General features: G+C 37.9%; 1 protein-coding gene across 6 annotated transcripts; it reads left to right on the forward strand.

The window, feature by feature from the left end:
• The first annotated feature begins 339 nt into the window (after positions 1-339).
• LOC116711751 (carbohydrate sulfotransferase 6-like) lies at positions 340-10,054 on the forward strand. 6 transcript variants are annotated; one of them, XM_032551274.1, is made up of 6 exons: positions 340-2,377; positions 2,536-2,597; positions 2,678-2,740; positions 2,915-4,440; positions 4,633-4,794; positions 7,792-10,054. In XM_032551274.1, exon 6 carries the CDS (start codon positions 7,915-7,917, stop codon positions 9,097-9,099), a length of 1,185 nt encoding a protein of 394 aa, XP_032407165.1. In that variant the 5' UTR covers positions 340-2,377; positions 2,536-2,597; positions 2,678-2,740; positions 2,915-4,440; positions 4,633-4,794; positions 7,792-7,914; the 3' UTR covers positions 9,100-10,054. The 6 variants fall into 6 exon arrangements, with proteins under 6 accessions (XP_032407165.1, XP_032407157.1, XP_032407136.1 ...); XM_032551266.1 differs by having other exon boundaries at positions 340-2,597; XM_032551245.1 differs by having other exon boundaries at positions 340-2,740.
• Positions 10,055-13,021: the final 2,967 nt, after the last annotated feature.

The following is a 13,021-nucleotide window of genomic DNA, read 5'->3' on the forward strand; positions in this document are numbered from 1 at the left end:
ACAGGTTCTAATGATTTTCATTCAGTCAGGACTTTACGCTGACACTAGCCACATGCATTGCAGGTAGATTGTAGTAAAGCATTGATTAATGCCTGGTTTTAAAATTAGTTCACTGAACTTGTAGCCATTATTTTGTGCCCATTGTTGGACACCACACGGCAGGAACGAACCCGATCGAACCGTTATACCTAGGATTTCTGTCGACTCATGTGTGATCTGTCAGGTTTTGAAAATGGGCCGACAATCGGCCACAGCTCTAAGATCGTATAGTGTGCGCTGGGCTTTACACTAAGGAAATGAGGACGGGAGGGTCAGTGGAGAGCACCGGAGTTGAGCCTTTTTTCATTCAGTGTCATCAACAGAAAGAGAAAAAGGCCGGAAGAAACGACAAAGCCGATAATAATTAAAATGAGGTCGATAGTTTTAATTTATCGTACGATTAATTGATTTATTGTTTATCGCGACAGGCCTAGGAACACATTTATGAGGGTACGTGTATATTGTCTGAGAACGCCGAGCCTAATATGGCTTTTTATTCCTGAGAAACTTGAATAGAGCACAGCTCGTTGTGGTGTACTGATTTGGAGACGAGATGCCTGAAGATGAGATCGTTTTAGGGCAAACTTTTGGCTTTTTCTTTTCATAAAGGAATCAGCAATATTTTTCTCCAAAGACGGGATCAACATAAGAAAAGCAATTCAGTTTTAGAAACTTATGGTTGCAGTAATAAATATGTGCAAGTGCCTGATTTTTGTTTCTGTGAATTTAAAAAGAACAGACAGCCCCATTGGGATGTCACTTAGTTTTACTCTACGTTGATTCACATGTTTGGCTTTTATAAGGACCCCTGATCTTTCTGACCCCTGTCTTTTAATTTATTTGTGTTTTGAATAGTAGTTTCTGTTGCATCTGCTTTTTTTTCCATCATTTTGGTTTCATGGTTGTAGCTGCAAATGTTTTGGCTCTTATTTGTTTCTCATAGGAAACAAATAAATTATATTAATTTATAATTGCTTTATAAATTAATGTTTTTGAGAAACTAACTCCTATGTTCCTGATCGGTTTGTTGAAGCTGTTTAATGATCATACTGAATTTCTTGTTTTTCGCCTCCTTTGAGATTTGTGCCGTTTCATTTCTTAATATTTTGTCAGCTTTTCTTTCATCTTAATGAATTTCTTAAATTAAAATGTTTCCAGTGCCTTCTCTGGCCCAGGGGCTCCTCCGTCTGGTACCGATACAACATGCACATGTTGTTGGGATGTATTTATAGAATTAGTGCCTTAATGTATGTTGTTGTATGTCGATTAAAATCTAGTAAAAAAAAAAACAAACTGTGTTTAACTCATGGTGCCAGTTTGCAGTGTTTCATTCTGGATAACAAAAGGTTAAATGTGAGCCGCATGTTTCTCTTCTGGGTTCTCAGACAGTCTGGACATGATTTCACCATTTTTCCAAACAATACTAAACTCCTTAATGTTTCGCAGTGGATACAGCTTCACATAAAACTTTAGTGACTGTATAAAAAAGCTCCAGTTTTATCTAACTTATTTAAAAGTGGTGGTTTTAAACCCTGTTTTGGCAGTTCACCACCTTGTTAAATACTAGGATTCCCAGGCTTTTCAAGGAAGTTTCAAAAATATATTTTCAAAAATGTACCTTTAACCCTGTATTAACCTTCCAAAAAGTTGCACTTTTGATACGTTACTCCATAAAATGTTTTTCCAAAAGTCTTTGGGGTTTCTTCAAGTTGTTTTTAGGAAATAGGAGTTGAGCTTTAGCTTTGTTTTTTGGTCAGATTCAGGAGTGGTTTTCAGTATTTATGCCATCTCCAGGTCTCCTTCTTATTACATCGGGTTCTTTCGTGACCTTTTGGATGAATAGTCAATGCGTGGGTTCACCGCTCTTCCACGTTTTCTCCATTTGTGCTTAATGTCTGAATTATTCTCATAGCTTGAGAATAATCATATTATTTACAAATTGCAAGGCATTTCCGTACCACAACATCACATAACGTAATGTTGAAAACTGTGACGAACAACGTTTTGTTTTCCTGCCTACACCTTCACAAAGGTTTGTTGAGTAAATACTATTTTCTGTTCACCCACTGCTTGCCTTGAAGCAAAATAGAGGTTCAAGGTGTTTGGTTTTGTGTTGCTGTTGTAACCCACATAAAGTGGGTATGCCACTTTAAGAGAAGAGGTTAAGGAAGCTGGGTGGTCTGCCTGGCCAATGAGAAGTTTGGTTTCCAGAGCGTCTGGACCAATCAGGGTGCAGGCTGCCGTTGTGGATCCCGCCCTTCTCCCCCGGGTCTGCAGTACCGTTGGTTTTGCTCTAGAGATCCGACGCGGTGAGACTGCTGAGCGGGGCAGCGCCAGAGTATGTATCCCGACAGTTAAAAGTATTTTTTACGTGCTGTATTAACTGTATTGTGGATAAACTCTTTTGTAAATAGATTTTATGTTGATTGTCCAGCTTTTGTGCTGGAAATTATTTATTAAATGAATACAAACTGAACTTCAGTTTTTTACCGTTAGAGCCGTTAGGAATCGTTGGCTCTTTCTGGCAGTTATTTCAGCTTGTTCTTCGTAGATAAAAGGTAAAATTTAGGCTTTAACATAATTTTATTTTATTAAGTTTATATTATTTAGATCAAATATGCCTTGTTACATCGTTTAGTGCCCCACGCATCCGGATTGAGACCCACTATACGGTTGTCTGAAGTGTGTCGCACTGAGATCGGTGAGCATATTCGGAGCCTTTTATTTGTGTTTTTGTCGTTTGTTACATTGTTGTTACAAAAATATCCGTTGTTTTAGTAACTAGGTAATGTTTTGTTACTGTGTTGGAAAGAAGGATTAAAGCTAGAACGGCTTGGTAAAGTCCTGTATTTCTGCTGGTCCTGTCTGTTGACAGGTCAGGTTTTTTTTTATACTGGATCATTCCTGAAGTGGATCCCTCCTTTGATATTGATGGCGAGCCTTCCCACCTGGACCTAAAGAGAGAACCAGATTTCGTCTATCCCATTTGGAGTCATGCTGCACCCTGCGGTGTGGTAGGAGAGCAACATACATCTTCACACACGGTTATGTGTGAAACCTACAACTGACATTCTCCATTATTATTGTTTTTTTATTTATTGATTTTTGGACAATACTGTTTGGATTGTTTTATTTCGGACATTGTGACGCACAGCTGTGGTGGAAATTCTCCTGTGAATGAAGTTGAATCAAACCAAATTGGGATTAATTTGATTAATCTGCTGACTAATACAATTTATAGTGCAGATTACCAGGGTGCACCCGAATTATTTGAAATTAAGAATTAGCACTTGGCCAAGTATTATTGTTATTTCTTTTTTTTTTTCATTTTATTGTGTGTAATTTTATTTTCATAATTGTGTGTTTTGTGCAACTGTTAATTGTGTGTTTTCTGTCACTAAAACCAGTTCTTTAAATACACCCAACTGCCCTTGTGTGTCATTTAAACACTCCACTGTGCTCCGATAGCCGAACCTATTGGCCCATTTATCCAAAATATATGTAATACCCTTCTCTACTGTGTTACACTGTGCTAAGATGATTCGAATTCATTTATCACAAAGAGACAATACAGGTAATCTGGAGCTGAACAGGTGAGTGCAGCTATTGGTAAAAATCCACTAATGTATGGAAGTACATTTTTGCCACTTGAAGAAAAACAAAAGCCGCCGGGTATGCTGCTATAGCTAATAATTATAAGATTGTCATTTTGACTTCAAAAAGGGTAAATATGTCACTAGCTCAAGCTTATGAGATTAAAAGCCATAATTTAAACTTTGTAAAATTACTTGAACTTTATATGTTGACCTGTCCAAAATGTACCCTGAGAGATCACCACCAGCCTCCTTAATTGTAAGTGAAAAGTAAACTTTTCTTTAGACTACTTCAACTTTGTATCTCATGTTTATAACATCAGAAGTCCAAATTTAGAGTGTCAAAGGAGTCACAATCCTGACTTTAAAAGTCCTAATTATGATGCATGAGAACCAGCTTTTGAAAAGTTACAGGATCTTCAATCATATTTTCAACTTTCAAAGTTCCCAATGTGACCGCAATTGTGACTGACATTGTGTTTTAATGCTGGGTTTGTTTGGCATGAATGAGCTTCCATACAGAGTACAATAAGGCACATCACAAGCGGTCTGTAAATGTACTTTAGATCCGGGAGGGTCGTTTTTGTTGCTCATAAAGTCAGCCACAGTAAGATGACGGTGACGGCAGGTTGAAGCGGTGAGAAGAAGCGAGCCGGCGCTGCCGCCGGGACGGAGGGACACGGACCCAACAGAAGCAGCGCAGGACGGGGACGGGGACGGCGAACCTTCCGCTGAGCGCAGATAACCTCTCTGAATAAACTGCTGAACTCCGTTCATGACAAGAACTGCCGAGAAGTAGTTCTCTAAAGTAGGTGCTGAAACCGGGAGGCAAGCAAATACAGTCAAACTGTGTATAGGTTTACAGCAGCTCTAAATTTGGGAAGATGAATGCAAATTTATTTAATAAGTTTTTTTTTAAATCCTTTCGCTGACACCGCAGCTTTAACTTCACATTTTAATCACGTGTATTCATAGCAACTCATCTGGTTTCCACCTGCAGAGCAATGCACCTCCTGCAGCGGATGAGGTCCCGCCTGCTGATCAGCCATCCTACCCACCAGCTCCGCGGGAACAGGTCCAGTACCAGTTCACCCAGTGCAGAGGACGGCGCAGAGGAGGAGAGCTGCTGGGAGCCATCAGTTAAATAACAAACACACTTAAGGTAGGAATTTATTGTTATTAAAATGAATGAATAGATAATATCTTAAAAATGTTTCTTTAACACTATAATGTAATAGTAGGACGATTTATTTTTCTATTTGGGCAAAACTCTGGAGGATTACTTATTATTTTTTTAATTATATTAATCCCTCTCAAAAATTCCCCCAATGTTGAATTTGTAAAAAATACATTAAAATGCTAAATATTTACGATGAAATGACAAAATATAAACCTTCAAGAACCACAGAATACAGAAGGACACAGAACAAATGTGCTTATCTTAAAAAAGCAAAAGGACGTACTTTGCATAGCTTCATTTGTTTACACATCACTAAGTTTAGGCAACAGTACAGCGTCCCAGTCAAATCTCAGATCACGAGGTGTCACATATGAGCTTTAGTGGATATAACTGGATTTCCAGGAAACACTGAGCGACACTTTTCAGACAAGACCAAACATCTAATGATGAGCAAAGAGGCATGGGGAATTTCAATTTTTCTGTTTTTTAAAAAAAATCCAGTGTTTTTGACAAGAACATTGTGTTTCTTTATCTTTATTTATTTATTTTGCTCCCATTTTCTCTTAATTTACAGTTCTGTTAATGACTGTAATTAATTGCTCACTTAAAGACATTAAAATGAAGAAGTCCTGTGAGGTTTTTCCCTTAAGACACGTTGCTAAAGGCATCAAACCCTTATCCCAGAACCAGAGTAACAAGTATTTGAGTAAGGATTTTGTCATTTTTCCTCATTCTTCCCTCCAGGTTATCTTGATTTATGGCTTCACCTTGACTTTCTCAAATTCTGCTGAAGCCATTTTCACTTCATGTTCAGGTAGAGACATAAAGTAAATGCTGCCAGTTGCTACTTTCATTTAAACCCTTCTGCTTTAAAATTGTATTTTTAGGAGTCTGATGTAATATTCTAATATTAAATGTTGTGTTATTCATGAATAAGAGAAATAAAGGTGGAAAAAACATCAATCAGGGTTCAAAAAAATAATGTGTTTCACTTAGTGAATTGACTTACTGAAATAAATAAATGTTTCAACAATATTCTAATTTTTAAATGGGGGAGTGTATTATCATTCTAAGTCTCATATTAAAATCAATTCAATGGGTAAACTGCTGTATTCAGTGATCCTTAAATTAACACTTTCTAAAAAAAAAAAAAAGAAGAAGAAGAAAAACATCTTCAATTGAAACTGAATGATTATATTGAATCTTGTCGATAATTAACCAGTGTTTAACCATGCTAATATCAGTGGAGATAAGTGAAGAAGAGAGGCAAACCTAAACAAACAAACCACAACTTCCAAGAGGTACTAAAAATCGATGCCAGAGGAGAAATAAAATATTAACTGGTTTAAATCTGTGGAGAGTCTGTAGAGAAAGCACACAGGAAGTGTTAGGATCCTGGGTTGTCCGGTTGGGTTTTGCTTATTTCTGCGTTCCCCCTTTAATTTAGACCAGTTATGTCTTTGTTTCACTTTAGTTCAGTCCTTTCTTGGTCATTATAGTTTCATTAATTTGTGTTACTTTCTTAGTTTGGTTAGATCAATCTTGTGCCTGTCTTCCTGATCTTCTTAGTGATTCTCGTTATGTCTATTTATGTCTATTTTTTTGTTTAAATTTATTCTTTGTTAGTCTAGTTCTTCTTCTTCTTCTTTTCTTTTATGGTGGACCACAAGCCATTTTCAGCTGCATAGTGGCACCTACTGTACATGAGTGTGTAGCAGCACTACTTTGCATCTATTAAATTGTATTTTTAGATTTCTGTTAGTCTAGTTTTATGTTAGACTTATGTCTTGTTTCCCTGCGTACTCTCTCTCTCTCTCTCTCTCCTCAGTCTGACCTCCGCTCTCCCCTGATTATCTAATCAACCCGGATCTTTTGTTCTGCCTTCAACCTCCCCAGTATTTAAGCACCTTAGTCTTAATCACTCCTCGCCTGTAACTCCTAATAATCCCTCACCCGATTGTTCTTTGAGTTATTTATCTTTTGCCCTGGCTCCTGTGGTATATTTGATGGCTATCATAATACTGTATTCATCTTTACAGCAAATATCCTACAATGTGTTCCCTATTTTTACTATGAAGTTTTATAACCATTTGCTGTCATTTAGATCATTATCATGGTGATTATTTTCTTTTTCATTTTGATTGTTATTCATTTGAGAGGACCATCAGTCCTGAAAAACAACTGTAACTACATGTAAATGTCAAATGACGATGAAGAACTTTGAACCTTTATACACAGCCAAATATTGTAAAATCACATCAGGTGTCAGTCACACTCTGACCAGCAGATGGCAGCAAAATGCTCCTAATAAAATCCTAAGTGTGTATATTACATTCATCCGCAGCTGCCTGGGGTGAATTAAGACATAAAGATTTATAATGAAGGCCACAAACATCAGCAGGCAGATCAGGAATGAAGTTTAGAAAAGTTTAAAGTAGTCTATCTTTAAGAAAATGACGAGGCGATATATTGATATTTGTTTAAAATAGATATTGATTTATTCCATATGGGATTAACTGACAGTATTTCCAATATTGGATATAAAACTTCATTAAATTTGTTACCACCTTCTTTTTTCCTGCTTGGAGCTTTATTTTTCCTACTGTTTCTGAACGCATCATTAACTCATTCTTCACCTGGTGCAACACCTTATTTCTGTCTGAGTCTCTGAGTACGAACTGACAGGAGGGAGCGTCTTATTTCAACCGGATCTAGAAGTTCTCCCCAAGATGGAAGAATAACCATTCAGAGGAAACATGTACATGCTTTATTATAAACACAGGGGGGACATTTATTGCAAAATATTCCAAAAGCAACACTTTAAAGCTCAAGCTTTGTAGCTTGTTTCTCTCTTAAGGCACTTCCTAGAGGTTGATAAAGAGCAGGAGCTCTCTGTAATTTTTGTCAGAAGCCATCATATTTGATTTTTAAGAACAGTACCAATATCTCTCTGTTTTCTGTTTGCCTTTTTTTCTGCAGAAAAGTCATCTCAAACCCGTGGAAGCCGATCAGCTTCAGCGTGAATCAGTTGAATTCGTCTCCACAGACTGAATAACAATGCTGATGTTCTCCTGCACTGGAAGCTAACCGCGACCTCCAGACATGAGACCAAGAGTGAACTCCAACTCTCTGATTTTCCTGGTGCTCCTGCAGGGGGCAGGAGTGGTGATGTTCTGCAACTGGTACTACGAACTCAGCCCTTGTGACTCCCCTCCTGCTGACCCCAAAGTTCACGTTTTGCTGCTGTCGTCGTGGCGATCGGGCTCATCCTTCCTGGGTCAGGTGTTTAGCCAGCACCCGTCTGTTTTCTATCTCATGGAGCCCGCGTGGCACGTGTGGAGCACAATGAGGACTTATGGTGCGAAGACTCTCCAGATGGCTGTGAGGGATCTAATGCGGAGCGTGTTCCAGTGTGACTTCTCAGTGATGGATTCCTACATGTCAGAAAATCGCAACACCTCCTCCTTCTTTATGTGGTATCAGAGTCGGGCACTGTGCTCGCCGCCACTCTGTTCCGTCACACCATTTGGTCAGATAAGCAACATGAAAGAGTGCCAAAAGGAATGCCATGGTCTAGATTTTGAGAAGGCGACAAATTCCTGCCAAATTTACAGCCATGTGGTGTTAAAAGAAACTAGATTTTTTGAGCTGGAATCCCTTTATCCTCTCTTTCAAGACCCCAATCTTGACCTACGCATTGTTCATCTTATCCGAGATCCTCGGGCTGTGTACAGGTCCAGAGAGGAGTCAGCTTTATCCTTTGAGATGGACAACCCCATCATCTTGGAGCACAGAGATGTACCAGAAGCCGAGGAGCAGTTTCAAGTCATGAAGAAAATCTGCCAGAGTCACATCCGGATCAACGAAACGGCCACCCAGGACCCTCCTGCATTCCTCAAGGGTCGCTACAAGCTGGTTCGCTACGAAGATGTGACACGCCACCCGCTTCAGGAGATCAGTGATATTTATGACTTTGTAGGTTTAAAGATGACCAAAGAGATGGAGGACTGGATAGTTACGATGACCCACGGAAAGGGGAAAGGCAACCTGAATAATGCTTTCGAGGTTATCCCCAGAAACGCTGCCCAAGTGTCCCAGGCTTGGCGCAGCACGCTGCCGTTCAACAAGGTCAAACGCATTCAGGAGGTGTGTAAAGAGGCCATGTCAATGCTTCGCTACAAGGCAGTTAACAGTGAAGAAGAGCAGAAGAGACTTGACATGGATCTGTACATGCCGGAAGGACCGAAAGGCTTTGCTTGGGCATCGGGTAAATTACGGAGCCATTAAAACATTCAAGGTTTAATGAATGAAGCACTTTTCTGTGCTCTGTATTTTACTGGATGGACTGACTAAATTATTCTGTTGTCTTCTGCTGTGGATTAAAGTATTTATATTATGTTGTGCAGTTCTCAGGAAGTATTATTATTATTGTTATTATTATTATTTGCTTGTTTTATCTGAATCAAAATAGAGCAAATTGTCTTTAGAAGCTCTTCAGATTGTAATCGTATACATTTAAAAGCAGGACTTGTTAAAACAGTCGCTCAACTATGAGATGCAAATGTTTTTCCAAAGACACGGATAATTCGGTCCTAAAGCGAGGCTACTTTGAATGAACAAATTCTTGAATTGTTGTTTGTGAGTCTATGAATTTAGGTTATTAGTAATTTAACTTTCCTTTTGTTTGTTTTGCTTTTACTTAATTGAACCAGTAACAGATGGCAGTTGATAGAACCTTCATGCAGTCTGTAGACGTATTAAATAAAATTTATTTTAATTTAATTTAACTGTATTCTTTATAACCAGAGCAGACAGGATCTTCTTGTTTCAACACTGAACTTACTTCGCTGTGAACAAAATGTGTCTCTGATGCTTCAGTGGATATATGTCACTTAACAGACTGAATCGGCACTAAACATGTTTTTGCTTTTATTTGAGATTTTACGTTTTGCTTCTCGCCCACCATTTTTCAGATTATTGGTGTTTTTACTGTTTTGATTGAGTTTTTGTCTATTTTAGTTATCTTTAGGCATCTGTCTTTCAGTGTATTTTTCTTTGATCCCTTTGACTTTTTTTTAAAATCACATGGCAACATTTTTAAACAGGGTTTGGCAAACGTAATGGAATCCATTAAAAATCGTAGATGTTCATCTTTGTTGGAAAAGCCTGGGGATTCTGTAATGCTTATTCCACATTGTGCCTGGATGTGTTTGCTTAAAATACAATGAAGATCCAAAGCTCAGTTTTGTGTATTCCTTTCATTTTGTTTCCCTATTTTCTCCATTGGAGCTGTGATTTTATAATCATGTTATCCTGTTTTTATTTAAGTTTGTAAGACGAGTCAGTGAAAAACGGCAAAATGAGTCTGTTAGGCCTTCTTATAACTTCTCTATTTCCTCTTTGATTTTCCATTTTAAGATGGTTATCATGACTGTGGGGTACATTTACACGTTTCAGTCTTTTGGTCTTTCATACTTCACAACTGAGTGATCTAGAAAATTAAGTTTCAACCTGAGACACAACGCCAACTCTTCAAACAGGTATTTCGTGCATTCGTGCACGAAATACCTGAATAGACCTGATTAGCCAAAGGCAGAGAATATTCTCTTTCTTAATCTAATGCTATGTTTAACATAGGAACATATTTAACGCCTTTTCTCATCACGCCAGCACATACCAACATTCAAGGTCCTCTTTTAGCTGAGGTTGTTGTAGGAGATTGTTCTCCATGACAGTGACTTTGTGTGGAATAAACAAACCAAAATGTGATTTAGGGTTATATTCAAACACAGCATTGGATAGATACCATCTGTCTAAGGAGAGAACGAACGCCTGCTTATAAAGATTCAGATTTCATGGGAGAACTTGCCAACACGATATCTTTGAATCGCCATCTGGGGGAGTTGCATCTGAACTCACGACACATTAAACATTAAAGCAGATGAGCTACAGAAGCAAAAAAAAAAAAAACAGTCAGAGTGTCCATCCTGTTAGTTAAAAACAATCAGCTGAGGCTATAATTGTTGCAGATCAACTAAAAATAAAAAGTAAAAAAACATTTATTTTGGTATTATTGTGACAGATTTCTTCTGCCTAGATAATTTGATTTGCCCTGGTTTGACAGATGCACCATCTCACAAAACTCTCAAACTGGTTTCCTGGAGATGACAATGTGTTTATTGTCTGGTTTATCCCCTGGTCTCCATAGTCACTGGATTTCAGTTCAGCAGAACATCTTTGGGGACGGCGGACCGAGGGATTCACATCAAGTGTCGATTCTGCAGGAACTGCATGATGGACCAAAATCCCTGAGGAATGTTTTCTTGTTGAATCTGGACATTAAAAAAAAAAAAAAATCTAAGCAGTTCTGAAGGCCAAAGAGGTTTAACAAGATGTTGTCAAAGTTCGCTTAATAAACTGACTGGTGCATTATTTTTCTCATTTTAAGAAATATGAATTTTCTACATTTGCCAGGAAATGTACAGTCCTCTAATCATCCAGATGCCTACATACACCCACAGCATGGTGCTGTGTAAGGATGGAGCTACCTACAGTTTCTCTGACGTCACTTGCCTGCAAATGACCAGTAATGGTCTTTGCAGTGTGTGAGTGCCCCCCAGTGGTCAAATAGTTATTAGCTGACTGATGAGAAAAGAGGCTGGAAATCCCTGTTGTCGAAGTCACTCCAAACTCGGCATGCTGAAGTGAGTAAAACCTCATCAGTGCAGACAGCGTCTGCTTAGAGCAACGACAGATTAGGTCATATTATCCGGTTAATACGGAGTCATTTAAGCTGTTGCGGAAATGTTACTACGGTATGTCTTGACATAGTAGACATTTAAAAGAAAAACTCTGACCTAGCCTAGCTGGTGATTACATATGTGCTGCAGTATCACTTGTAGAAAAGTTGTTCTTATTCCATTAAAGCTGCATATTATTATTGAATACCACAGGAATGCAACGCAGAAGCCCAGCAGTGTGACGCTCATAATGTGACGCTCACAAATACCAAACTTACTGAATATTACAGTGTATTGAATTCACAATTTACTGAAAGTAAAGTGTTCTGTAAATAAAGTAGAAGTAGATCTTTACGTCGTGAAAAAAGGATTAGGAAACGTTTGTTCCTTCTTGATTTTTGTGTATTTATTTTGATTGTTTGATTGATTGTTTGTATGATTTCTCCTCAATTCTTTTTACTTTACTCTGTAAAATACCAGAATTTTCAGATAAACTTATAATTTTGTCTGTTTGATTGAAACATTTTCACCAATTAAATTAGATGTTTTTTTTACCAGGCACAGTAAAAACAGAAGCTTTTATACCAAACAACTTTTTTTTACTTTTACTTGAGTGAACTTTATGTGGAATACTGATATGCCTGCTTTGCTACTGTGGCTGTTATATTGTTGAGAAATTTAAAGATTAAACATGAAAATTAAACTTAAACTGAATCGATGACTGGCCTGAAAGCAGGGTGACCTACAATGCGGTCTTCTGAACTGAAGGATCAAATGCCACAGATAAGGATTTAATCTCTACTTTATCCTGTCTGCTTGTTCATTTACTTTGCAGCTCCTTTGTGTGCATGTGATTATGAGACTATAAATCTCACATCCTGCTGGCAGCACTTTCCCACCACTTTCCCAGCAGCCTCTCCCAGTTAAACCAGTGTGACCGAAGACATCAGAGGTAGGAATTTGTTCTCATTATGACACTTTTTTTTATTTCCTCTTTACTAAATGAGGGGTTTTTATTTTGTTTATTTAACAGTTATTTAACCAGGTGAGTTATGAAGAACAAATCCTTATTTGCATTAACGACCTTCTGTGGAGGTCGTTAATGCAAACATGTACGAAGATCAAGCAGCTCACTTTTACACTGAGCAACAAATTTCAATTTATTACTGACTAAAAGTGATCATACTTGCAGTAAGTGGAAGATATTTCACCATAGTTAGCAAGAAGATTAAAAACATATCTAAAGAGTTTGAATCTTGTAGCAGGAGATCCAGTTTTAATCAAATATTTCCAACTACAGCTCTTAAAAGTTTGTGCAGCTTTTAACATTTTAAAGCGTACGCCACTGTTTTTATGTTGTCTGGTTTCCTGCTCTCTCGTCCTTACTGATAGCACTGACTGCTATAGTTATTCCATATATCCACTTTTTATAATTTTATAGCTTTTATAATTTTGCCTTTTTATAATTT

The sequence above is a fragment of the Xiphophorus hellerii genome, chromosome 2 (genome assembly GCF_003331165.1).
Source record: "Xiphophorus hellerii strain 12219 chromosome 2, Xiphophorus_hellerii-4.1, whole genome shotgun sequence".
Taxonomy (NCBI): domain Eukaryota; kingdom Metazoa; phylum Chordata; class Actinopteri; order Cyprinodontiformes; family Poeciliidae; genus Xiphophorus; species Xiphophorus hellerii.

Excerpts from the sequence above, each read along its gene's own strand:
- LOC116711751 (XM_032551235.1), top strand. The coding sequence starts at position 7,915 with ATGAGACCAAGAGTGAACTCCAACTCTCTGATTTTCCTGGTGCTCCTG.